This window comes from Oncorhynchus mykiss, chromosome 15, assembly GCF_057628025.1.
Source record: "Oncorhynchus mykiss isolate SJ-2025 chromosome 15, ASM5762802v1, whole genome shotgun sequence".
Taxonomy (NCBI): Eukaryota; Metazoa; Chordata; class Actinopteri; order Salmoniformes; family Salmonidae; genus Oncorhynchus; species Oncorhynchus mykiss.
The window spans coordinates 20,650,482-20,675,933 of NC_143036.1; the positions used below are offsets into that span (position 1 = coordinate 20,650,482).

The window sequence follows — 25,452 nt, forward strand, 5'->3', positions numbered from 1 at the left end:
GTTGAAGGAGACCCGCGAGCTTCACACCAGTAAAACTAAATCGTTTGCACAACACAAGGAAATTGTAGATTTGCTCCACCATAAACTAATAGGTTATTAGTCGGTTAACAATCTCATAGTCACAGACAAACAACTTGACATGCTGCCATCTTGGATTTGATGGATTGGAATCTGGGCCCGGTTTTGCATCTAAAGGCTCAAATCGTTAGAACCATCAGTTCTATAATGAACTTAACCTGAAGATGCTTTTGGGAAACCATGTCCTGGACTCTTCACTGGCCACTCCAGAACAGTCCAGTGTTTCTTCTTGAACCATTCCAGGGAGATTTTTGTTTGTGTTTTAGGTTGTCCTGCTCAAAGAGCGTTTTTGGACACTTGGTTGAACTTTGAACTCAAACGGGAGATTTCACGAGGTCGTGCACACCTCACAGCATTATCAAGCCTCGTTCTAATAAATTGTAGGAAAGGTGTTCTTTTCTTTGAACACTTTATTTGGTTGATGGTAAACATAGGAAGACCACACTGCTGACGGAGACAAGAAATCCTGCTTTAACTAAAACTACTAAACACTTCAATGTTATGTGGACCAAAGAAACAAATGAGTTCTATGGCAATTTCAGATCCGCGCTGTGTACTGACGACCAAATCAAGTTTTCAATGAAAAGAACACCTCCGTACAATCAAAGATGGGGTTTGATAATGCTGCAGGGTTACATTGCTTTTGGTACTAGGGGCCTTGAATGTGCACAAAGCATCATGAAATCAGCAGATTATGTGTTGGAGTCCAATGTTCAACCCAGTAGCCAAAAAACTGGGTCTCCGTTAATGGTTGTGGATCTTCCAGCACGACAACGACCCCAAACACACAAACTGCACCCAGGAATGGAAAAGAGATGCTTGACTGTTGTGAAGTGGCCAGTGACAAGTCCAGATCTGAATCACATCCAAAACCTATGAGAGATCTGAAAACAGCAGTTGGTGGAGGGCATCCCTCAAACATTGACAAATTAGAGCCATTTGCTGCTGAAAAGTGGGCCAAATTGTCAGTAGAAAAGGTGCAGCAAGCTTATTGATAGCTACAAGAAGCATTTGTCTGCCGTTATCTTGGCCAAAGACTGAGCAATCAAGTACTAGCTCCAGAGTGGCAATCATTTTGTCCATGCCATTTGCCTGTATTTTCTAAACACATTTATTTTTATAAACAAGTTCACAAAAAATGTTAACAATTCTGGAATGTTAAAAAAATCAAATATCACTGGGTTGAACATTGCAAAAGTTAACTTATTTTAGAGGGAATTATTTAAGAAAAGTGCAAGGGTGCCAATATATTTGGCCACAACTATGCCTTTATTGAATATAGCCTCCGGTATGTACTCAACAAAAATATCCCTCCAGAGCATTCACTCAAATCATTGTTCAACTAATGATGCCTTAGAAACACTGCTAAACCTACCTGATATATCCCACTGTATTTGAATGTAAGTTTATGGGTGCAAAACATAGTAAACATTTGACTGGTTCTTTAGAAAAAATATATTTTACAGGCTTTCCTGACGACTTTCGTAGACTTCATACATTGCATTTCTCAATCAATCACTGAATGTCTGAGTGGCTATCGACAAACATGACAAAAGTTATTTAAAAAAAGAATAAACACGCATGGTCTGCCTTGCTCTCTGATGTCTAACCAAGTCCCTGAAATTCATCAGCCTATTATTATCCTTTCTCTAATTGAGTGTATTTTGAACAATGGCAGAAAAAAAAATTGCAAGGTAGGTCATTGCCTGTGTGAGAACTTTGGTCATGGTCTATCAGCCATTACGCGTCTGTACGACGTCACTCATGGTTCAATGTCAGCATAAAGGTCCAAAGTGGTGTTGGTTTCATCAGGACCTGGAGAGTCTTATCTATTTCCTTTGTCACCGGCTTTCTACTTTGGAGGTTCCTGGGGAGAGGAAGAGAGAAGTCATCTTTATTGTAATTGTAAAAAGAGATTTAAAAAAAAGTCTAACTATTTTCAACTTGCATATGATATTGAAATTCCATCAATACAATAAGATCATTGGCTGGTTATTTAGCCACATGCAGAATCTCCCAACTTCTAAAAGTCACCTATCCCTTTACGTCAACGTAATCCCATGTTCAATATTGTTACAGGAATACTGCCAGACCTAGTAATCCAAAACAGCCATATTCTACACTGACTGTACTCAGGCTGGGAATATTGTCTTTGATACTCTAGGAGTCAGGTGGGTTACGGAGTGTTGCTGCTGGCTCAGTTCTGCTTGGTTCAGTGTGGGCTGTAACTCATCCTGGGGGAGCCTGAGTACATCCGAAGTCCAGTAACACAGCAACTCTGACCATGATTCACACCACAACCAAGAGCACGACTACAGAGGTGACGGGTTCTTCTGCATCACCCAGGCTATATTTGCAGTGTACATAGTGTTTACTCTTGTTTTCACAGACATCGTCCCAAAAAAACAATTGATGGGTGACCCATGTCTGTGTTTATAGGTTATAATACAATATCTAAATTTGCCATTTGAAAATACAAGAATGATGTCCAAGGGCAGGGTGGACAGACTATTCCACGGGATGTGTCATGTGATGCATGGTATACATTGTGTGGGTCAGAAGTGTACCGGTGGTGCTGCCGCCTCCTCCCTCTGTGACATGCTGCTTCTCCAGCCATCTCTGGGCTCTCCTAGCGACTCTAACCTGGAAGGACATGGGAGAGCATGACTTTCAATCTGACATGGCTATTATTATTAGATACATGTGATGTAATATGTACTGTATCCCTGCATTGAGGTTAGGTCAGTTGGCCGTTTAGTGCTTGCTTACCTCTGCTGCTGTCGGTCACAGAACGACCGCACGGACTGAGACTCGCTCTGCCAAAAGTTCTGAAAAATTAAAGGGGTTAACAAAACAATGTGAACCCTTTGAATCAATTTGAACCAAACCCTAACTCCTAGGAGTGGGCCAGAAAGCATTATGATGTAGTGGAAGCAAACGTGAACCCTAGTGGGAGAAAGGAGGTACTGTCAACTGGTTCTTGTGCAGTTTGCCTGCCCTACTTTCCAAGTCATCTTCGTTGCAGTACATACATCAGCCACAAATCTCATTATGAACATAAGGCAGCCTGGGTCGTGTTCATTAGGCACCATAAGGCAGACAACAGAAGTTGAACCACCTGTCCATAAGACATGTAATTCTGTAACAAATCTTTTCCTTTGCTTGCCCTAACGCGGCCCAGGTTTAAGTAATGGTAACATCAAATTAAGTAATGCTTTTCAATGAGGACGGTGTGCTAGCCAGAGAGACAGAAGACAGACCACAGTTTCACACTCAATCTCTTTGAGCGAGATGCAGTCATTCTCCAGGCGGCCCAGCTCCTGGACTACGGTGGCCTGGAAGCGCTCCAGGTGGACCAGCCTGCACAAACAGGAAGACTGTCACTGTAAACCACATCCTCAACCAACCTCTGCGGAACCTTCCAACAATCATAAGACAAGAATGGGTGGCATTTCCAATCACTGTGTATAAACTGCACCCATGGATGAGGCAAGTTCCCAAGTGGAAAGTGACTTGAGTCATCTAAATGACATCAATTATTACTGAATCCATTATTATTTAAGACTGGTCCAAGTGATAGTTTTTACCTGCTGTCATGGACAGCACCCAGGAGAGAAGTGACGTTTTTCTGACAGTCCATCAGAGACTGCAGGGAGCGGGCTTCAATTTTCTTGTACCTGGACTGTAGGAACAATAGGAAAGGGGGATTAGTCATCTGAAACATGAATGGTAGTAACCTTTATCAAATAGCGCCATAGTCAACTGTTTCCTAGTGTCTAGTTTTAAAGGTCTTGATGGGTAAGCGATTGGAGGAATCGTGTGTTAATGGCAGGCTGGTGTCTGGTGAAAGTAGTTTGTCAGCGCATGCAAGATAATTCTGGGTTGGAGATTAGAATGGAGCAAACTAGAGCTCTCCAGGACCAGGGTAACAGTAGGGACCATGATTGAAAACTCAGCAAAAAAAGAAATGTCAATTTTTCAGGACCCTGTCTTTCAAAGATAATTCAAAATAATCCAAATAACTTCACAGATCTTCATTGTAAAGGATTTAAACACCGTTTCCCATGCTTGTTCAATGAACCATAAACAATTAATGAACATGCACCTGTGGATCGGTCATTAAGACACTAACAACTTACAGACGGTAGGCAATTAAGGTCACAGTTATGAAAACTTAGGACACTAAAGAGGCCTTTCTACTGACTCTGAAAAACACCAAAAGAAAGATGCCCAGGGTCCCTGCTCATCTGTGTGAACGTGCCTTAGGAATGCTGCAGAGGCATGAGGACTGCAGACGTGGCCAGGGCAATAAATTGCAATGTCCGTACTGTGAGACGCCTAAGACCGCTCTACAGGACGGACAGCTGATCGTCCTCACAGTGGCAGGCCATAGGTAACAACACCTGAACAAGATCGGTACATCCGATCAACAACTGCCCGAGTTACACTAGGAACGCACAATCCCTCCATCAGTGCTCAGACTGTCCGCAATAGGCTGAGAGAGGCTGGACTGATGGCTTGTAGGCCTGTTGTAAGGCAGGTCCTCACCGGCAACAACGTCGCCTATGGGCACAAACCCACCGTCGCTGGACCAGACAGGACTAGCAAGAAGTACTATTCACTGACGAGTCACGGTTTTGTCTCACCAGGGGTGATGGTCAGATTTGAGTTTATTGTCGAAGGAATGAGCGTAACACCAAGGCCTGTACTCAGGAATGTCAGTGTCAGACAGGAATGTCAGTGTTCTGCCATGGCCAGCGAAGAGCCCGGATCTCAATCTCATTGAGCATGTCTGGGACCTGTTAGATCGGAGGGTGAGGGGTAGGGCCATTCCCCCCAGACATGTCCAGGAACTTGCAGGTGCCTTGGTGGAAGAGTGGGGTAACATCTCACAACAAGAACTGGCACATCTGGTACAGTCCATGAGGAGGAGATGCACTGCAGTACTTAATGCAGCTGGTGGCCACACCAGATAGACTTATTTTTTTTATTTTGACCCCCCCCCCCCTCCTTTTGTTCAGGGACACATTAAATTTCTGTTAGTCACATGTCTGTGGAACTTGTTCAGTTGCTCAGTTGTTGAACCTTATGCTCATACAAATATTTACACATTAAGTTTCCTGAAAATAAAAGCAGTTGACAGTGAGGGGACATGTCTTTTCTTGCTGAGTTTATGTTGTGTTGCACGAGTCCGTGTGATGTGATCACCGAGAAGTGCGCTCTCAGCTGGCTCTTGAAGGTCTGGAAAGCAGCGATGACTCCAGAGCCCATCTCCATCTCAGACTCCACCTCCTCATTCAGCACTCTGCTCATTGATTCTGGAAAGCATGAAACAGATGGGGTTGGAATGAACGCCTGCACAACCAGTAGCATACAGTGCCTTCAGAAAATATTCTTATCCCTCGACATATCACATTTTAATGTGTTACAGCCGGACTTTAAAATTGGATAAATAAAATCTCAAAACATGTTTTCTTTAAACATTAGCAATTTTTGGGAAAATGAAATACAGAAGTCTAATTTATACAAATATTCTACGGACAATTCCTTCGACCTCATGGCTTGGTTTATGCTCTGACAAGTGTGTGCCTTTCCAAATCATGTCCAATCAATTGAATTTACCACAGGTGGACCACAATCAAGATGTTGAAACATCTCAAGGATGATCAATGGAAACAGGATGCACCTAACCTTAGTTTCGAGTATCATAGCAAAGGGTCTGAATACTTATGTAAATAAGGTTGTTTTAGATTGATTAGGAAAAACATTTAATCTATTTCAGAATAATGCTGTAACATAAAATGTGGAAAAAGTCAGGTTTGAATACTTTCTGAATGCACTGTATGTACAGTACTAGTCAGAAGTTTAAACACACCTACTCATGCAAGGGTTTTTATTTTTTACATTGTAGAATAATAGTGAAGACATCAAAACTATTAAATAACACATATGGAATCAGGGAGTAACCAAATGGGTGTTGACAAGTCAAAATATATTTTAGATGTGAAATTCTTCAAAGTAGCCACCCTTTGCCTTGATGGCAGCTTTGCACACTCTTGCCATTCTCTCAACCAGCTTCATGAGGTAGTCACCTGAAATGCATTTCAATTAACAGGTGACTTGTTAAAAGGTCATTTGTGTAATTTCTTTACTTCATAATGCACCAATTGTGTTGTGACAAGGTAGGGGAGGTATACAGAAGATAGCCCTATTTGGTAAAATACCAAGTCCATATCATGGCAAGAACAGCTCAAATAATCAAAGAGAAACAGTCCATTACCTTAAAGACATCAAGGTCAGTCAATACGGAAGTGCAGTCACAAAAACCAAGCGCTATGATGAAACTGATTCTCATTAGGACCGCCACAGGAAAGGGAGACCCAGAGTTACCTCTGCTGCAGAGGATAACTTCATTAGAGTTACCAGCCTCAGAAATCGGCAATTAACTGCACCTCAGGTTTCAGCCCAAATAAATGCTTCAGAATTCAAGTAACAGACACAGCAACATAAACTGTTCAGAGGAGACTGCGTAAAATCAAGACTTCATGGTAAAATTTCTGCTAAGAAACCACTAAAGGACACCAATAAGAAGAGACTTGCTTGGGCCAAGAAACATGAGCAATGGACATTAGACCGGTGGAAATCTGTCCTTTGGTCTCATGAGTCCAAATTTGAGTTTTTTGGTTCAAACCACTGTCTTTGTGGGAGAGTAGGTGAATAGATGCTCTCCACGTGTGGTTCACCATGAAGCATGGTGGTGGTGGTGTGATGGTGCTTTGCTGGTGACACTGTCTGATTTCTTTAGAATTCAAGGCACACTTAACCAGCACGGCTACCACAGCATTCTGTAGCAATACGCCATCCCATCTTGTTTGCACTTAGTGGGACTATCATTTGTTTTTCAACAGGACAATGACTCAAAACACACCTCCAGGCTGTGTAAGAGCTTTTTGACCAAGGAGAGTAATGGAGTGCTGCATCAGATGACCTGTCCTCCAATCACCCGACCTCAACCCAATTGAGATGGTTTGGGATGAGTTGGAACGCAGAGTGAAGGAAAAGCAGCCAACAAGTGCTCAACATGTGGGAACTCTTTCAAGACTGTTGGAAAAACATTCTTCATGAAGCTGGTTGCGAGAATGCCAAGAGTGTGCAAAGCTGTCATCAAGGCAAAGGGTGGCTTCGAGAAGAATCTTAATTATAAAACATATTTTGATTTGTTTAATACTTCTTTGGTTACTACATGATTCCATGTGTGTTATTTCATAGTTTTGATGTCTTCCCTATTATTCTACAATGTAGAAAATAGTAAAAATAAAGCAAAACCCTTGAAATGAGTAGGTGTGCCCAAACCTTCAACTTGTACATATGCACAGTTGAAGTCAAAAGTTTACATGAACTGAGTTTAAATGTATTTGGCTAAGGTGTTTCACAATTCCTGACATTTAATCCCAGTAAAAATTCCCTGTCTTAGGTCAGTTAGGAACACAACTTTATTTTAAGAATGTGAAATGTCAGAATAATAGTAGAGAGAATGATACATTTCAGCTTTTATTTCTTTCATCACATTCCCAGTGGGTCAGAAGTTGAGAATGACAAATATTTAATGCAACAAAGTTTGCTGCTTCAGTGTCTTTAGATTTATTTTTGTCAGATGTTACTATGGAATACTGAAGTATAATTACAAGCATTTCATAAGTGTCAAAGGCTTTTATTGACAATTACATGAAGTTGATGCAAAGAGTCAATATTTGCAGTGTTGACCCTTTTTCCGAGACCTCTGCAATCCGCCCTGGCATGCTGTCAATTAACTTCTGGGCCACATCCTGACTGATAGCAGCCCATTCTTGCATAATCAATGCTTGGAGTTTGTAAGAATGTGTGGGTTTTTGTTTGTCCACCCGCCTCTTGAGGATTTGACTACAAGTTCAATGGAATTAAGGTCTGGGGAGTTTCCTGGTCATGGACCCAAAATATTGATGTTTTGTTCCCCGAGCCACTTAGTTATCACTTTTGCCTTATGGCAAGGTGCTCCATCATGCTGGAAAAGGCATTGTTCGTCACCAAACTGTTCCTGGATGGTTAGGGGAAGTTGCTCTCGGAGGATGTGTTGGTACCATTTTTTATTCATGGCTGTGTTCTTAGGCAAAATTATGAGTGAGCCCACTCCCTTGGCTGAGAAGCAACCCCACACATGAATGGTCTCCGGATGTTTTACTGTTGGCATGACACAGGACTGATGGTAGCGCTCACCTTGTCTTCTCCTGACAAGCTTTTTCCCGGATTCCCCAAACAATCAGAAAGGGGATTTATTAGAGAAAATTACTTTACCCCAGTCCTCAGCAGTCCAATACCTGTACCTTCTGCAGAATATCAGTCTGTCCCCGATGTTTTTCCTGGAGAGAAGTGGCTTCTTTTCTACCCTTCTTGACACCAGGCCATCCTCAAAGTCTTCCTGGCGCTTGCTGGACTTTCTTGGGCGCCCTGAAGCCTTCTTCACAACAATTGAACCGCTCTCCTTGAAGTTCTTGATGATCCGATAAATGGTTGATTTAGATGCAATCTTACTGGCAGCAATATCCTTGCCTTCGAGGCCCTTTTGTGCAAAGCAATGATGACGGCATGTGTTTCCTTACAGGTAACCACGGTTGACAGAGGAAGAATAATGATTCCAAGCACCACCCTCCTTTTGAAGCTTCCAGTCTGTTACTCGAACTCAATAAGCATGACCGAGTGATCTCCAGCCTTGTCCTCGTCAACACTCACACTTGTGTTAACGAGAGAATCACTGACATGTCAGCTGGTCCTTTTGTGGCAGGGCTGAAATGCAGTGGAAATGTTTTTGGGGATTCAGTTCATTTGCATGGCAAAGAGGGACTTTTTATTATTCAATTAATCTGATCACTCATAACATTCTGGAGTATATGCAAATTGCCATCATACAAACTGGGGCAGCAGACTGAAAATTAATATTTGTGTCATTCTCAAAACTTTTGGCCATGACTGTACACTCAATTAGTATTTGGTAGAATTGCTTTTAAATTGTTTAACTTGGGTCAGACTTTTTGGGTTGCCTTCCACAAGCTTCCCACAATAAGTTGGGTGAATTTTGGCCCATTCCTCCTGACAGACCTGGTGTAACTGAGTCAGGTTTGCAAAGCACCCCCACGACATGATGCTGCCACCCCCGTGCGTGCTTCATGGTTGGGATGGTGTTCTTCGGCTTGCAAGCCTCCCCCTTTTTCCTCCAAACATAACGGTCATTATGGCCAAACGGTTCTATTTTTGTTTCATCAGACCAAAGGACATTTCTCCAAAAAGTACGATCTTTGTCCCCATGTGAAGTTGCAAACCATAGTCTGGCTTTTTTATGGCGGTTTTGGAGCAGTAGCATCTTCCTTGCTGAGCAGCCTTTCAGGTTATGTCGATTTAGGACATAGATATAGATACTTTTGTACCGGTTTCCTCCAGCATCTTCACAAGGCCCTTTGCTGTTGTTCTGGGATTGATTTGCACTTTTGGCACCAAAGTACGTTCATCTCTAGGAGACAGAATGCGTCTCCTTCCTGAGCGGTATGACGGCTGCGTGGTCCCATGGTGTTTATACTTGCGTACTACTGTTTGTACAGATGAACATGGTACCTTCAGGCATTTGGAAATTGCTCCCAAGGATACTGAGTTTGAAGGTAGGCCTTGAAATACATCCACAGGTACACCTCCAATTGACTCAAATTATGTCAATTAGCCTATCAGAAGCTTCTAACGCCATGAATAATTTTGGGATTTTTCCAAGCTGTTTAAAGGCACAGTCAATTTAGTGCATCTAAACTTCTGACCCACTGGAATTGTGATACAGTGGATTATAAATGAAATAATCTGTCTGTAAACAATTGTTGGAAAAATGACTTGTGTCATGCACAAAGTAAATGTCCTAACCGACTTGCCAAAACTATAGTTTGTTAACAAGAAATTTGTGGAGTGGTTGAAAAACGAGTTTTAATGACTACAACCTAAGTATGTAAACTTCCAACTGTATGCATGTATTACCAGCAGCCTCCTCGAGAGTTTCTGAAGGAAAGAAGGCCCTGGGTCTTTGCCTTGGATCACTTTCTAGCGGCACACTCTTCTTCTCCGCTGCACCTCCCGAGTCGGCACACTCTGCTGAGTAATATGACCACAACATGGCCATTGACCATGGTCAGCTCCAGTCCACACCTTTATGGTAATTTCTCCTTCAGTGAGGGCCATGTTTTATCAAGTGTTCTATCATCTGAAAACATTTTGCAACTGAAAACGAACAAACTTTTGTTATAAGACAAGTTCAGGTAGTCCTTTAAATTCAGTTTGATGCCTAATGAATACTACCAAGGTAAGTATTTGAAAACAGATGCTCTTTTAGAATTTTTAAAAGACCAGATTGGTCAACAGTACATGTCAAGTCATTACAGAGAGACTTCAGAGACATACCTGAGGCCCAAGGCCTCTTCCTATGAATTCCAGCCTCCTGATTGGGAACATGGTCCTGAAATAATAATTTTACATTATGGCCTGGACTGAAATAGGTGCTGGTACTCATTTTGTGTGACAGTACTGTTTATATTTAGGTGCAGGAGCACCACAATACTTTTGAGCTAATATTCTAGAGGAACAGGAGCTCAAGCAGTAGAAAGATGTAGGTGCCGGTACTCAGCTCCAGTGAGCTCCTTTCCAATTCAAGCACTGATTATAACAGATTACATGTATATAATGAAAATCTATACATGTTATAACACATTAGTTAGAAACAACAGTACAGTAAACACCCAACAAAACAATAGAATAACTAGCACCAGGGTATAAATGGAGGTTCTCTCTGTTAGTAAATCTTCCAAGAGAAGATTTAGGAATAGGAGAGGGATTCTCCTATTGGAGAGGTGAAACATGTGTTATTGTGTTGTATCATGAGTCTGGTGCCAGATCTGTCTGTGCTGTTGTGCCAATGCTTATGGTCGTAGTCTATGGCGTTGGCTAAAGATCACAAACAGATCTGGCACCAGGCAAGTACTACGGAGTACCTTACAGTAGGTGTAGATGCATCTTGTTCCTCTCGGGGAAACACAGATTCGTCCCAGTCCTCCCCAGTCACATCACGGAAGCCTACAAGGAATGCAATGTTGTTAGCTAATGTGAGACCTGTATGGGACTTTTATTTTGACATGCTGTATACCTGTATTGAAGGGAAAATCCCATACAGGTTTCACATCAGCTACAGGTCTAACTATAGCCCCATAATCCATGAGAAACAGGTCTGTATACCACAATGTACGATGTGGGTGTCAGGTGTGAAAAAAAATCTGCCGATGTGCCAAGCTTGAGAAAGGCACTTAACCCGAATGCTCCTGTAAGTCACACTGGATAAAAGTGTCTGCTAAATGACAAAAATAAAATCAATTCAACCATAGTTAACATTGCCCTTATGAGCCCTGGTCAACTGTACTATATTGAATATCGTACCATTTCAGATGCAGCCTTGTTCTGATGAATGCCTTCGGAAAGTATCCAGACCCCTTGACTTTTTCCAAATGTCCAAATTTTGTAGTGCTACAAGCTATTCTAAAATGTACTAAATCATTGTTTTTTGTGTCAATCTACACACAATACCCATAACGTCAAAGCAAGAACCAATTAGACATTTTTGCTAATTTATAAAAATAAATATCAAATTTACATATGTATTGAAACCCTTTAATCTGTACTTTGTTGAAGCACATTTGGCAGTGATTACAGCATCAATTATTGGGTATGACCCTACAAGCTTGGCACACCTGTATTTGGGGAGTTTCTTCCATTCTTCTCTGCAGGCCCTCTCAAACAGTGTCATGTTGGATGGGAACGTTGCTGCACAGCTATTTTTAGTTATTTTCAGAGATGTTCGATCGGGTTCAAGTTCGGGCTCTGGCTTGGCCACTCAAGGACATTCAGAGACTTGTCCCGAAGCTACTCCTGCATTGTCTTGGCTGTGTGCTTAGGGTCGTTGTCCTGTTCGAAGGTGAACCTACACCCCAGTCTGAGGTCCTGAGCAGGTTTTCATCAAGGATCTCTGTACTTTGCTCAGTTCATCTTTCCCTTGATCCTGACCAGTCTCCCAGTCCCTGAAAAACAACCCCACAGCATGCTACCACCACGCTTCACCGTAGGGATGGTGCCAGGTTTCCTCCAGACGTGATGCTTGGCATTCAGGCCAAAGAGTTCAATCTTGGTTTCATCAGACCAGAAAATCTTGTTTCTCATAGTCGGAGATGCTTTAGGTGCCTTTTGGAAAACTCCAAGCGGGCTCTCATGTGTCTTTTACTGAGGAGTGGCTTCCGTCTGGCCACTCTACCATAAAGGCGTGACTGGTGGAGTGCTCCAGAGATGGTTGTCCTTCTGGAAGGTTCTCCCATCTCCACAGAGGAGCTCTGTCAGAGTGACCATCGGGTTCTTGGTAATTTCCCTGACCAAGGACCTTCTTCCCAATTGCTAGTTTGGCCGGGTGGCCAGCCCTAGGAAGAGTCTTGGCGGAGGCCACTGTGTTTTTGGGGACCTTCAAAGCTGCAGAAATGTTTTGGTACCTTTCCCCAGGTCTTCGCCACGACACAATCCTGTCTCGGAGATCTACGTACAATTCCGTCGACCTCATGGCTTGGTTTTTGTTCAGACATTCTGGCACTGTCAACTGTGGGACCTTATATTAACAGGTGGGCCTCTACCCAAATCAGGTCCAGTCAATTGAATTTACCCTAGGTGGACTGCAATCAAGTTGTAGATTTAAAAAAAATAAAAAATAAATTGTAATGTTTATTTAACTAGGCAAGTCAGTTAAGAACAAATTCTTATTTACAATGACGGCCTACCGGGGAACAGTGAGCTAACTCAAGGATGATAATGGAAACCGGATACACCTGAGCACAATTTTGAGTCTCATAGCAAAGGGTCTGAATACTTATGTAACAAAGGTATTTGTTTTCTAAAAATGTGTTTTCACTTTGTCATTATGGGGTATTCCGTGTAGATTGCTGAGGATTTTTACTTATTTAATCCATTTTAGAGTAAGGCTGTAACATAACAAATTGTGGAAAAAGGGGTCTGAATACTTTCCAAAGGAACTGTATAGCTTGCCTGAATCTCGTGATATCAGGTTGGACGGAGGAGGAAACTCCAGAGATTCTTCCTCTTTGAGCTTGTCAAATAGCCGTTCTGCAATGTTTGTACTTGGTGTTCCCCCCGCTGATCTGCATGCTGGTGTACGGTGCTGTTCAAAACAGAAAGGGGATGTCATATTGTCAAACAGTAACAACATTTCCTATCACACCGAGGTAGAGGCAAACCAAGAACTGGACCTATGCTATTAGAGCTACAGCAGTGGCCAAAAGTTTTGAGAATGACAAATATTAATCTTCAAAGTCTGCTGCCTCAGTTTGTATGATGGTAATTTGCATATACTCCAGAATGTTATGAAAAGTGATCAGATGAATATCAATTAATTGCAAAGTCACTCTTTTTCATGTAAATGAACTGAATCCCCCAAAAACATTTCCACTGCATTTCAGCCCTGCCACAAAAGGACCAGCTGACATGTCAGTGATTCTCTCGTTAACACAAGTGTGAGTGTTGACGAGGACAAGGCTGGAGATCACTCAGTGATGCTGATTGAGTTCAAATAAACTGGAAGGATCAAAAGGAGGGTGGTGCTTGGAATCATTGTTCTTCCTCTGTCAACCGTGGTTACCTGCAAGGAAACACGTGCAGTCATCATTGCTTTGCACAAAAAGGGCTTCACAGGCAAGGATATTGCTGCCAGTAAGATTGCATCTAAAATCAACCATTTATCGGATCATCAAGAACTTCAAGGAGAGCGGTTCAATTGTTGTGAAGAAGGCTTCAGGGCGCCCAAGAAAGTCCAGCAAGCGCCAGAACCGTCTCCTAAAGTTGATTCAGCTGCGGGATCAACTACTACCAGTACAGAGCTTGCTCAGGAATGAGTGCATCTGCACGCACAGTGAGCCGAAGACTTTTGGAGGATGGCCTGGTGTCAAGAAGGGCAGCAAAGAAGCCACTTCCCTCCAAGAAAAACATCAGGGACAGACTGATATTCTGCAAAATGTACAGGGATTGGACTGCTGAGGACTGGGGTAAAGTCATTTTCTCTGATGAATCCCCTTTCCGTTTGTTTGGGGCATCCAGGAAAAAGCTTGTCCGGAGAAGACAAGGTGAGCGCTACCATCAGTCCTGTGTCATGCCAACAGTAAAGCATCCTGAGACCATTCATGTGCTGGGTTGCTTCTCAGCCAAGGGAGTGGGCTCACTCATAATTTTGCCTAAGAACACAAGCCATGAATAAAGAGCGGTACCAACACATCCTCAGAGAGCAACTTCTCCCAACCACCCAGGAACCGTTTGGTGACAAACAATGCCTTTTCCAGCATGATGAAGCACCTTGCCATAAGGCAAAAGTGATAACTATGTGGCCCAAGGAACAAAACATCAATATTTTGGGTCCATGGCCAGGAAACTCCCCAGACCTTAATCCCATTGAGAACTTGTGATCAAATCCTCAAGAGGCGGGTGGACAAACAAAAACCCGCAAATTCTGACAAACTCCAAGCATTGATTATGCAAGAATGGGCTGCCATCAGTCAGGATGTGGCCCAGAAGTTAAATGACAGCACGCCAGGGCGGATTGCAGAGGTTTTGAAAAAGGGTCAACACTGCAAATATTAACTCTCTACATCAACTTCATGTAATCGTCTATAAAAGCCTTTGACACTTATGAAATGCTTGTAATTATACTTCAGTATTCCATAGTAACATCTGACAAAAATATCTAAAGACACTGAAGCAGCAAACTGTAGATCCCATACTGTACCTATAAAAAATAATCACTGTGGCATACCAAATCATTCTATCCATTTTGATAACTGCCCAACATGTTAATGACAGTCTGTTCTAAGGGGTGGTAATGTCTGGTAGCCTAGGTGAAATAGGGCTATGGTTGCCATTAGCTATGAAGTTACTAACCTAGAATAAAGGAGAGATGTGTTACCTTGACAGGGGAGGCCTCGTCTGCACTGCTGGGAGAGGACAGGGGTAGAACTGTAGAGAGAGTGAGGGGGAGACGGGCTACAGCAGGGTGTCTACTAGACCAACGCAGCTCAGAGCACTCAAACAGAATGAGTGGGTGTGAGGGGAGTCGGGACGTGGCATGCTCACTCTTCAGTTTGCTCTTGGTTTTGGGCTTCTTCCTGGTGTAGTCGTGTTTGGCCCGCTGGGACAGGATCACACTGCTGCCAGCCTCAGCAGGGGGAGGAGGAGAGTCTTTTGATTTAGACTACAGAGGATATCAATAAAGTTCAATACCTTATTCATTCATATGAATAGGACAGTTTCAAAACAACGCCACTGGCTACAGCAGTGTTTCCCCAACTCCGGTCCCCCATACCCTCAACAATACATATATTTGTTGTGGCCTCGGACAAGCACACCTGATTCTACTAGTCAACTAATCGTCAAGCCCTTAAGTTGAATCAGGTGTTTTAGTTTACAACAAAATGTGTTTTGTTGGGGGTCCTGGAGGACTGGAGTTAGGAAACACTGGGCTTCAGTATGAATGAAATTGGTGGAAAATAGCTACGATTTCACAAATGGTTAGCAGCGAATCCCATTCAGAGTGCAATAACATTATACTTTGATCAAATAGTGAAAATTGTTATGCAAACCTTTTGCTTCCGTTTCTCCTTGTTGGTTGGGGTGGAGTGTGTTGACCTGAAGCAGAAGAGGACACAGAAGGACATGGAGATTGATTGACAATCAATGAACTGTAATTGCACTAGTCCTCTGCAACTAGTAGTGACCACACGATTATCAAGGGACAACATCAACTACAGATACAGTTTCAGACAACTGTGACTAATATAACAGGAACAGAACTGTTAAGTGTCCTGTAGAGGTCTTTTGGACAAGTGTTTGGGACTGTGGCCTTACCCGCCAGAGGAGAGAGACTGAGTGCTGAAGAGCCTCGTTTTTGCTCTGGCCACCTGCAAAACAGACAAACAGCACACACACACAGAGATATTTAAATGTAGAGGGAAATATAGCCAAACAGATGCCCTTGAGGAAAGTCATTTAGTACTTGACACACTAAACATACACAATAGCCAGTCGACAATAAGTAGTCTATATACATTTCTCTATCTACAAACTGACCTGGTACCTCTTCAAAGCAGTCAAGAATGTAATACTCTCTGGCTTCCTGACATGTGACAAGTCTGTATACGTGGCACCAATAGTCTCAGTTACTTCAACAGTGACCTGAGGCAGTCAGACGTTAACACATGCAGTGATGGTGATGCCGAGGCCCAAGACATCACAGACGTTTTCAGTGACATGATCTGACTGCACAAGCAGTGTTCCTGTGGTCTCCAGAAGGTTGCAGGTTTTCATTATGATCTTGGACACTCCCCTCCGTATTTATTTAGAGACAGTGAAGCTACATTTGTCTCTATAGTCCAGCATTTTGGATTTGAGATAACATTTCTCATACGAGGCACAGTACAGAATGTCACCTACTTGAGGGTATTTTCATAGATATCCATTTTACCGTTTAGAAATGAAAGCACTTTATGCATCTAGTCCCTCCATTTTTTCATACGCATTTGGACAAATTCCCTTAGTGAATAACTTATTTACATGCATTTTCAGTTTGGGTTGTGTTTCTGATTATGTTAATGTTAATAATGTAGTGTCATTTTGGAGTCACTTATTGTAAATAAGAATGGAAGAGGTCACTGAACACATCTACATTCATTTGGATGCTACCTACCATGATTATGGATAATCACTCATTCACGATTAATTAATTATCCATGACAGCATCCATATTAATGTAGGTGTTCAGAAAGGTCTTCCATTCTTATTTACAATTAAAAAGTGACAAGACATTATTCACCCTTCAGTTCTTTTTGGGCAAAACAAAAACATCAGAAACAACCTACAAATGCATCCAAGTGCTAGTCATTGAGTGCTAGAAATATGGGACCAGATACTAAGTTAATGTCAAAATACACACGTACAAAATTCACACACACGACCAAATGTATGTGGACATCTGCTCATTGAACATTTCATTCCAAAATCATGGGCAATTATATGGAGTTGGTCCCCCTTTGCTGATAACAGCCTCCCCTCTTCTGGGAAGGTTTCCACTAGATGTTGAAACATTGCTGCGGGGACTTGCTGCCATTCAGCCACAAGAGCGTTAGTGAGGACACTGATGTTGGGCGAATAGACCTGGCTCGCAGTCGGCGTTCCAATACATCCCAAAAGTGTCCAATGGGGTTGAGGTCAGGGCTCTGTGTGAGCCATTCAAGTTCTTCCACACCGATCTCAAACCATTTCTGTATGGGCCTCGCTTTGTGCACGTGGGCATTGTCACGTGAGCATTCAATCTTGTTTATCATTGTCTGAGAGTTTTTAGGTGCCCTTTGGCAAACTACAAGCGGGCTGTCATGTGCCTTTTACTGAGGAGTGGCTTCCATCTGGCCACTCTACCAAAAAGGGCTGATTGGTGGAGTGCTGCAGAGATGTTTGTCCTTCTGGAAGGTTCTCCCTTCTCCACAGAGGAACTCTGGAGCTATGTCAGTGACCATCGGGTTCATGGTCACCACCTGTTTTTATTTTTATTTTACCCCCTTTCCCCCCCCCCAATTTCGTGGTATCCAATTGTTAGTAGCTACTATCTTGTCTCATCGCTACAATTCCCGTACAGGCTCGGGAGAGACGAAGGTTGAAAGTCATGCGTCCTCCGATACACAACCCAACCAAGCCGCACTGCTTCTTAACACAGCGCGCATCCAACCCGGAAGCCAGCTGCACCAATGTGTCGGAGGAAACACTGTGCACCTGGCAACCTTGGTTAGCATGCACTGCGCCCGGCCCGCCACAGGAGTCGCTGGTGCGCGATGAGACAAGGATATCCCTACCGGCCAATCCCTCCCTAACGACGCTAAAATGGTTAAACATTTGCATGAAAATTCCCTCAAATAAAAAAATGTGACATTCTGCACTGTTGCCTCATGAAACATTGTTCCCAAATCGAAAATGCTTAGTATAGAGACAAATTAACCAATTTTATCATCACTGTCCAAATAAATACAGAGGGGAGTACCAACCAAGCGTATTGAATGTACAGTTGAAGTCAGAAGTTAACATACACTTAGGTTGGAGTCATTTAAACTCGTTTTTCAACAACTCCACAAATATATTTTTAACAAACTATAGTTTTGGCAAGTCAGTTATGCACAAGAAGATGTCCTGACACAATGTTTCCAACAATTGTTTACAGACAGATTATGTCACTATCACAATTCCAGTGGGTCAGAAGTTTACATACACTAAAATGACTGTGCCTTTAAACAGCTTGGAAAATTCCAGAAAATTATGTCATGTCTTTAGAAGCTTCTGATAGGCTAGTTGACATAATTTGAGTGAATTGGAGGTGTTCCTGTGGATGTATTTCAAGGCCTACCTTCAAACTAAGTGCCTCTTTGCTTGAGATCATGGGAAAATCAAAAGAAAATCAGCCAAGACCTCAGAAAACAATTGTAGACCTCCACAAGTCTGGTTCATCCTTGGGCGCAATTTCCAAATGCCTGAAGGTACCACGTTCATCTGTACAAACAATAGTACGCAAGTATAAACACCATGGGACCACGCAGACGTCATACCGCTCAGGAAGGAGACACATTCTGTCTCCTAGAGATGAACGTACTTTGGTGTGAAAAGTGCAAATCAATCCCAGAACAACAGCAAAGGACCTTGTGAAGATGCTGGAGGAAACAGGTACAAAAGTAACTATATCCACAATAAAACGAGTTCTATGTCAACATAACCTGAAAGGCTGCTCAGCAAGGAAGAAGCCACTGCTCCAAAACCGCAATAAAAAAGCCAGACTACGGTTCGCAACTGTACATGGGGACAAAGATTGTACTTTTTAGAGAAATGTCCTCTGGTCTGATGAAACACAAATGAAGTGTTTGACCATAATGACCATTGTTATGTTTGGAGGGAAAATGGGGAGGCTTGCAAGCCGAAGAACACCATCCCAACCGTGAAGCACGGGGGTGGCAGCATCATGTTGTGCGGGTGCTTTGCTGCAGGAGGGACTGGTGCACTTCACAAAATAGATGACATCATGAGGGAGGAAAATTATGTGGATATATTGAAGCAGCATCTCAAGACATCAGACATCATCTCAAGACATCATCATGTTAAAGCTTGGTTGCAAATGGGTCTGCCAAATGGACAATGACCCCAAGCATACTTCTAATGTTGTGGCAAAATGGCTGAAGGACAACAAAGTCAAAGTATTGGAGTGGCCATCACAAAGCCCTGACCTCAATCCCATAGAAGATCTGTGGGCAGAACTAAAAAGCATGTGCGAGCAAGGAGGCCTAGAGACCTGACTCATTTACAACAGCTCTGTCAGGAGGAACTGGACAAAATTCAACCAACTTCTCGTGGGAAGCTTGTGGAAGGCTACCCAAAACATTTGACCCAAGTTAAACAATTTATAGGCAATGCTACCAAATACTAATTGAATGCATGTAAACTTCTGACCCACTGGGAATGTGATGAAAGACAGAAGCTGAATTAAATCACTCGCTCTACTATTATTCTGACAGTTCACATTCTTAAAATAAATTGGTGATCCTAACTGACGTAAAACGGGGAATATTTACTAGGATTAAATGTCAGGAATTGTGAAAAACTGAGTTTAAATATATTTGGCTAAGGTGTATGTAAACTTCCGACTTCTACTGTATATTTTTTAAATGCATCTACAGTCATTAGATCCACTGTCTTGATTAATAGTTGTCTCATTGAAAGCATTGCTCAAATAGCATCACAGCAGACATAAGATGACAAGACTCAAATAGCAAACCTCAGTGTCAGAGCTGGCACACAGTTCGAATATGTCCTCCGGTGAAGTTTCAATTCTTTCCCTGTGATTAGAGAAAATCAATTACTTGACGGAAATATGACAGTATAGAACGAGTGCAGTATTTGTGAACCATTGAAACACTTTTTGCTGTGATCACTCACTGAGACAGAGTTGTTGCCAGACTGGTCTGGTTTACAGCAGGGATCTATAAGACAAAACAGTCATTAGTACTCCCATACTATTTGTGCAGCAGTCAACTCTTTATTACCATGTGCCATAATGATATAGCTTGACAGAGTTGGACACTGTGGGACTAGGTTGAAGGAGCCCCACTGAATATGGCTAAGTTACCCCTTCATGTGTTTTAATGCTTACCCCTGTGCTGCCTGCAGTTGCCAGAGTAGGGGACCTTGGCGGAAACAATCAGTTGCTCATCTTAAAAACCCAATGTATCATAAATAACCATATAGACTGCCAAATAAAGCATAGGGTACTTACAGTGATGAGGTCTCCAATGCAGCTAGCACGTCAAGATCTAATGGAGAAATACATTCCATGAATTCATACATTCTTTTAGAGCAGCCTGGTCTCAGACTACACTTAACATAGTAAATGGAAACACTGAAATTAGTATGATCGGTTACATAAGACGGGTTCCTTAAAGCAAAAACAAAAGTAGGGTGAAGTCTAGCAAACCAAATATTGTGTGTTCGAATCTCACAGACAACTGTAGCAACTTTGTAACTACATAGCATGTTAACTAATCCTTCCCATAACCATAGCTAACTAGCTAACTTAGCCAAAACAAATTGGTAACAAATTAAACAAAATGGATGAACATCCACAAAATTAACACACACACCATACTGGTGTGTCCTGGATTTACATTTACTATGTTACCTCTACCCCCAGAGTCAAGGTCGTTTAAAAGGACACACACACACAAAGGACACTTGCTTCAATATATCCACATAATTTTCCTCCCTCATGATGCCATCTATTTTGTTTAAAGGCACAGTCAACTTAGTTTATGTAAACTTCTGACCCACTAGAATTGTGATAGATTATTTCCCTGTCTGTAAACAGTTGGAAAAACGACTTGTCATGTACAAAGAAGATGTCCTAACCGACTTGCCAAAACTATAGTTTAACAATAAATATGTGGAGTGGATTAAAAGCAAGTTAATGACTCCAACCTAAGTGCATGTAAACTTCTGCCTTCAACTGTATCTACGTACAGTATGAAGGAAGTTGGAGGTAGTTTTGCGAGCCAATGCTAACTACTGACTGGAAGTGTATGGGTATCTGTTAACAAATATTGCCAAAATCCCAAAGCATCCCTTTAATGTGGAAATTAATATAGCATAACCTATGTGATCTGGTCTGATACATCACAGTCTATGAGATTAAAGAACTGAACATATCTGATTGCAAAGGTTCCATGACGTGTTGTATCGATGGCTGGTCATCTGAACGTACACTTTGCTGTGGGAAAGGGAAGAATATGGCATAGCCTACTTTCATAACTTAACAATGGGCATCTCATGCTCGTAACTTTATTGGTAAAGCATTGTCCTCATAATTCAACTGTCATGTTAGGGGTTACCAGTAGTCGTTTGCTTTCAAAGACCCTTTTGGCAGCGTCCAGGATGTCATGCTTGGAATCGAAGAGGATCTGGACCATCTTTCCCTTGGTCATGCGATAGGTGAGGGGATTGGACAGGTGAACAGTCAGAATGGTCTGATTATCACAGTCTGGAAGGAGAATCATGGTAAACAATATAAAATACAGCTTGTTACTTCTCAGATAAAGGCAAAGTCCCATATTCTCATTTCAGCATCAAACTGAAGGGCTAATGATGCAAGATGAATTCTCCACTCACCACACACACTAAACCTAAAGACGTCTGCTCTTAGCAAATGGATTGATTCCCACAGTGAACCCTGTAGCACCAGACGACATGGCAGAGGGGGAAAACAAATTTAAAAAGCCTCACTTAGGACATTGTAAATCTAGGAGCAACCCATTAAAGTAAACATCACTGACATTCATGTATCGCTGACGTGCACTGGTGTGTGTGGTCTGGTCAGTCTCACCTCGGGGTTGTTGACAAAGAGGCTGATACAGGACGTTCCTAGGTTGAAGTCCACCCAGAAATGTTCCAGTTTCTCATCCTCTGGCATGAACAGCTGAAGACAAAGACATTAATTTGTAAGTGTTACACACCATTGCCTGAGGGGAATATCAGACCCAATTGGAGGTACCCATGCATGACACAAGACACAGTTAGCTTTAAATAAGACATTTGTAAGTGCCACACATGTATCTTTATTATCTGGAGTGTCATCCATGTCCCCTTATGACTGTGGAGCAGTGATCCTGGGACTACTGCTGGTCTTACCTCAGTGGTGTCAAGAAACACACAGATGCAGGGGAACGTGAACACCCTATGAGAAACAGGCCATTATCTTACCATGTGAAACTTGTGTTTGATGTGATTTATTCTTTACAGAATAATATATTTTTATTTAAATAATATGAAATGAGAATAATGAAGTGGGTGTTTGAAATGTAGAGAAAAATAGTGTGGACTCCCCTTCTTTCATCTCCAAAATAGCTGTTCAAGTCATTGAGAAAAGTTCTGCAGTCCTATTTTGCAACAGAGAAGAAGAAAAATCAAGGCTAGTCTGACAGTTAAGCCATGCATGTTTTACCCCAAATAACAGTCCTCTTTGAATGCCACTATCAACATTTGATTTATTTATGGGGGAGGTTAGAACCCCGACTTAGAGAAACTTACTATCTCAAATTCTGTATCGTTTATTGCGTTGAAGCCCTCTGCAAAAACTGGGTTGGCAAACCACTTGCTGGTCAGCTCTTTCCTCGACCTCTTTATGGTCATTCGACAGAGTGCTTCGGATAGGGCCACCTGCATCTCATAGTCTGAACAAAACCATTACCCAAGTCACAGTCAACTATGCATTTTTCATACAGTGAATTGCATGCCATAAAAAAACTGAAGTGTCACTCACCGCCCACATTGAGAATGACTTTTGCAAATTGCTCACTGGGGGGAAAAAAAACGTCAAACTTCATGAACACGATCTTGCGAAAGAAAGTAAAAATGCAATGTAGACTAAATCTATCCACTAGGGGGCAATGCATCCTCAGACAACCAATTCAATGTTGGAAAGGCCTCCTCTCCATGTTCTCGTATTTACAGGAATCTGTCATGACTGAAAGCTTACAGGAGTAGACAATGGTCTTTGGACATGCTCAGTTTCCTCCTCTCTTCTTTTGTGGTATTGTCGAGGATCGAGTTAATCGTTCTTATAGCCTGAATGGATAGAAAGAAAACAGTGAAGTATTCGTTTTTATCATTTTGGAGACAAGAACAATGTAACATCCAATAGAATTGCAGGATGTTAATGTTTAGAAAAATATATCCAGTTCTTTAGTAACGTTATTCCTGCTTTTCTATTAGACAGTCTCCCTTTTTAATGAACAAAGTGTATTTCTTCATAACCTTCTGAACCAACAACATCGCTCTCAATGACTGTACAGCCTTACCTCTAATCTCAGACTAAACGTGACGTCTGGGTCGGTCCCAACCACTCCAACATGCAGCAGGAAGACGCTGGTGAGCTCACCTCTGTCTTTCCCCAAAAAACAAACAGCATTACTGTAGCTACCAGCATAAAACAAAGCAAGGGATGGCAATTGTAGAATGATCAAAATTAGAAAAAAAGCTCACCTTCAACAGAAGGAGGCAAACGCTGAAAAATGAGGTGAAAAAAAACAGTATTTAGTTGGCTGATGCAGTGAATAACACTGGAAATGTATTCTAAATCAACCCTAGACCAGGGCTCTCCAACTGTTCTTTCAGAGCTGCCCTCCTGTAGGTTTTCCACTCCAACTCCAGTTGTAACTAACCTAATTCAGGTTATCAGCGAATTATTAGAATCAAGTGTGCTAGATTAGGGTTGGAGCAAAAACCTACATGACTGTAGCTCTCCAGTAACAGGGTTCGAGAGCTCTGCCCTAGACACTTATGTAGATCTGAAATTATTTGATTATTAGCGTCGCAAAATTCCTGTAACTTTTCCAAAATTCACGGATTTCCTGCTTATTCCAGGAGTCTTCAAATCAGGATTTCTGGACAAACTGTTGAGAAAGTTTGTAATTTTGCTAACCTAGATAGCAAATGGCAAACTACTCACCCAGTCTATCATAAGGCAAGGTGAAGTAATTAACACTGTTTAGACATCCAATATTTTCCGATCTACATGAGTGGGTAGGGCTAGGGGGTTGATTTAAAATTTAGCCAACTCACACCTTACCAGGAAAAAATCAAAAAAGGTCTCAATTAGGCTGGGCAGGTCCTTCACGCCTTTGTATTCTTCCATTTTCAGAAAGTCTGCAGCTCTTTCAAACCACGTCAACATGTGGAAATGAACAAACACAGTCAAATAGACCCATCAGAACCCGATAGATTACATTTAAATGTTAAATATCGTTGGAGATAAAAATATATATATATGTGTTAGATACTTATCTTGTAAACGAGACCTTGCCTGGCCAGGCAGTTAAAGCAGTCTTCATCATACTGGCATACATCTTCAATTGCTCTCAAAAGCAAAGTGACACTTTTGAACACACTTCTGTCAAGTTCCTGCAATCCACAGAGGAGAACGGGGAAGAGAATGTTCACAATTCTAACAAAACTGGTCAGCACATTTATTGTGGAACCAATGTGCTTTGGTAAGGTTTTACTGATCCTTGTTTTACATAGATAGGCTACTTCAAGCAGGAATTTCATACCCACAAAGGGTTAAATGTAATTTGATGGATGTGGATGTGAGAAAATAGGCTACCTTGTTAGCGACTTTGTTCAATCTGTTAACCAACGACTTGGAGGCTTTCTCCCTCAGAAGTGCTGCTGTGATGGCTCCAACATTATTGCTGACGAAAGCATCCTCCAAAATTATTTCGAACTGATAGAAAATGTGAAAAATACGCATCGTTTTGATCAATATGATTGTAATAGATAGGCCTACAATTAGCGTTACACCGCTGGTCTCTTCAGTGGGGTCCTATTCACTAACATAAGCAAATCTAAATACATTTCCATAATTTACCATGTTTTACGATAATATTGCCGTTTTTTAGGCAGCTAGGCAATAATTCACGAAGAAACGATTGCATATAATTGTTAAAAAATTAACAAACTTACGTTCATAATTAGCGGTGTGCGAGTGTAGCTATTGGGACAATTTTGCCACAGGTGAATCTAATTAGTGAACTATCGCTAGAAAAGACGAGCATGAAGGACCATAATCTGTCCAAATAAATACATGCTGTAATCTCCTTTTCGTTACGGGTAATTCAAACTAAACTAAGTGAAACTGTGAACGTT

At 41.9% G+C, this 25,452-nt stretch overlaps 1 protein-coding gene across 2 annotated transcripts; it reads right to left on the reverse strand.

Annotated features, from left to right (window-relative positions):
* Positions 1-1,328: 1,328 nt before the first annotated feature.
* Positions 1,329-25,147, reverse strand: sycp2l (synaptonemal complex protein 2-like). 2 transcript variants are annotated; one of them, XM_090199532.1, is made up of 31 exons: positions 24,911-25,147; positions 24,592-24,708; positions 24,377-24,481; positions 23,791-23,812; positions 23,607-23,692; positions 23,285-23,373; positions 23,069-23,103; positions 22,837-22,979; positions 22,635-22,685; positions 22,438-22,485; positions 22,133-22,225; positions 21,919-21,979; positions 21,642-21,790; positions 21,458-21,520; positions 20,534-20,568; positions 20,411-20,444; positions 20,197-20,240; positions 20,036-20,096; positions 16,078-16,130; positions 15,813-15,858; positions 15,140-15,424; positions 13,216-13,348; positions 11,138-11,214; positions 10,546-10,600; positions 10,126-10,236; positions 5,287-5,396; positions 3,666-3,760; positions 3,339-3,438; positions 2,848-2,906; positions 2,646-2,721; positions 1,329-1,945 (listed from the first exon to the last, which is right to left on the reverse strand). In XM_090199532.1, exons 1-31 carry the CDS (start codon positions 25,055-25,057, stop codon positions 1,931-1,933), a joined length of 2,598 nt encoding a protein of 865 aa, XP_090055658.1. In that variant the 5' UTR covers positions 25,058-25,147; the 3' UTR covers positions 1,329-1,930. The 2 variants fall into 2 exon arrangements, with proteins under 2 accessions (XP_090055658.1, XP_090055657.1); XM_090199531.1 differs by lacking the exons at positions 22,635-22,685; positions 22,837-22,979; positions 23,069-23,103; ... (4 more) ...; positions 24,592-24,708; positions 24,911-25,147 and having other exon boundaries at positions 15,140-15,189; positions 15,307-15,424; positions 22,438-22,524.
* Positions 25,148-25,452: the final 305 nt, after the last annotated feature.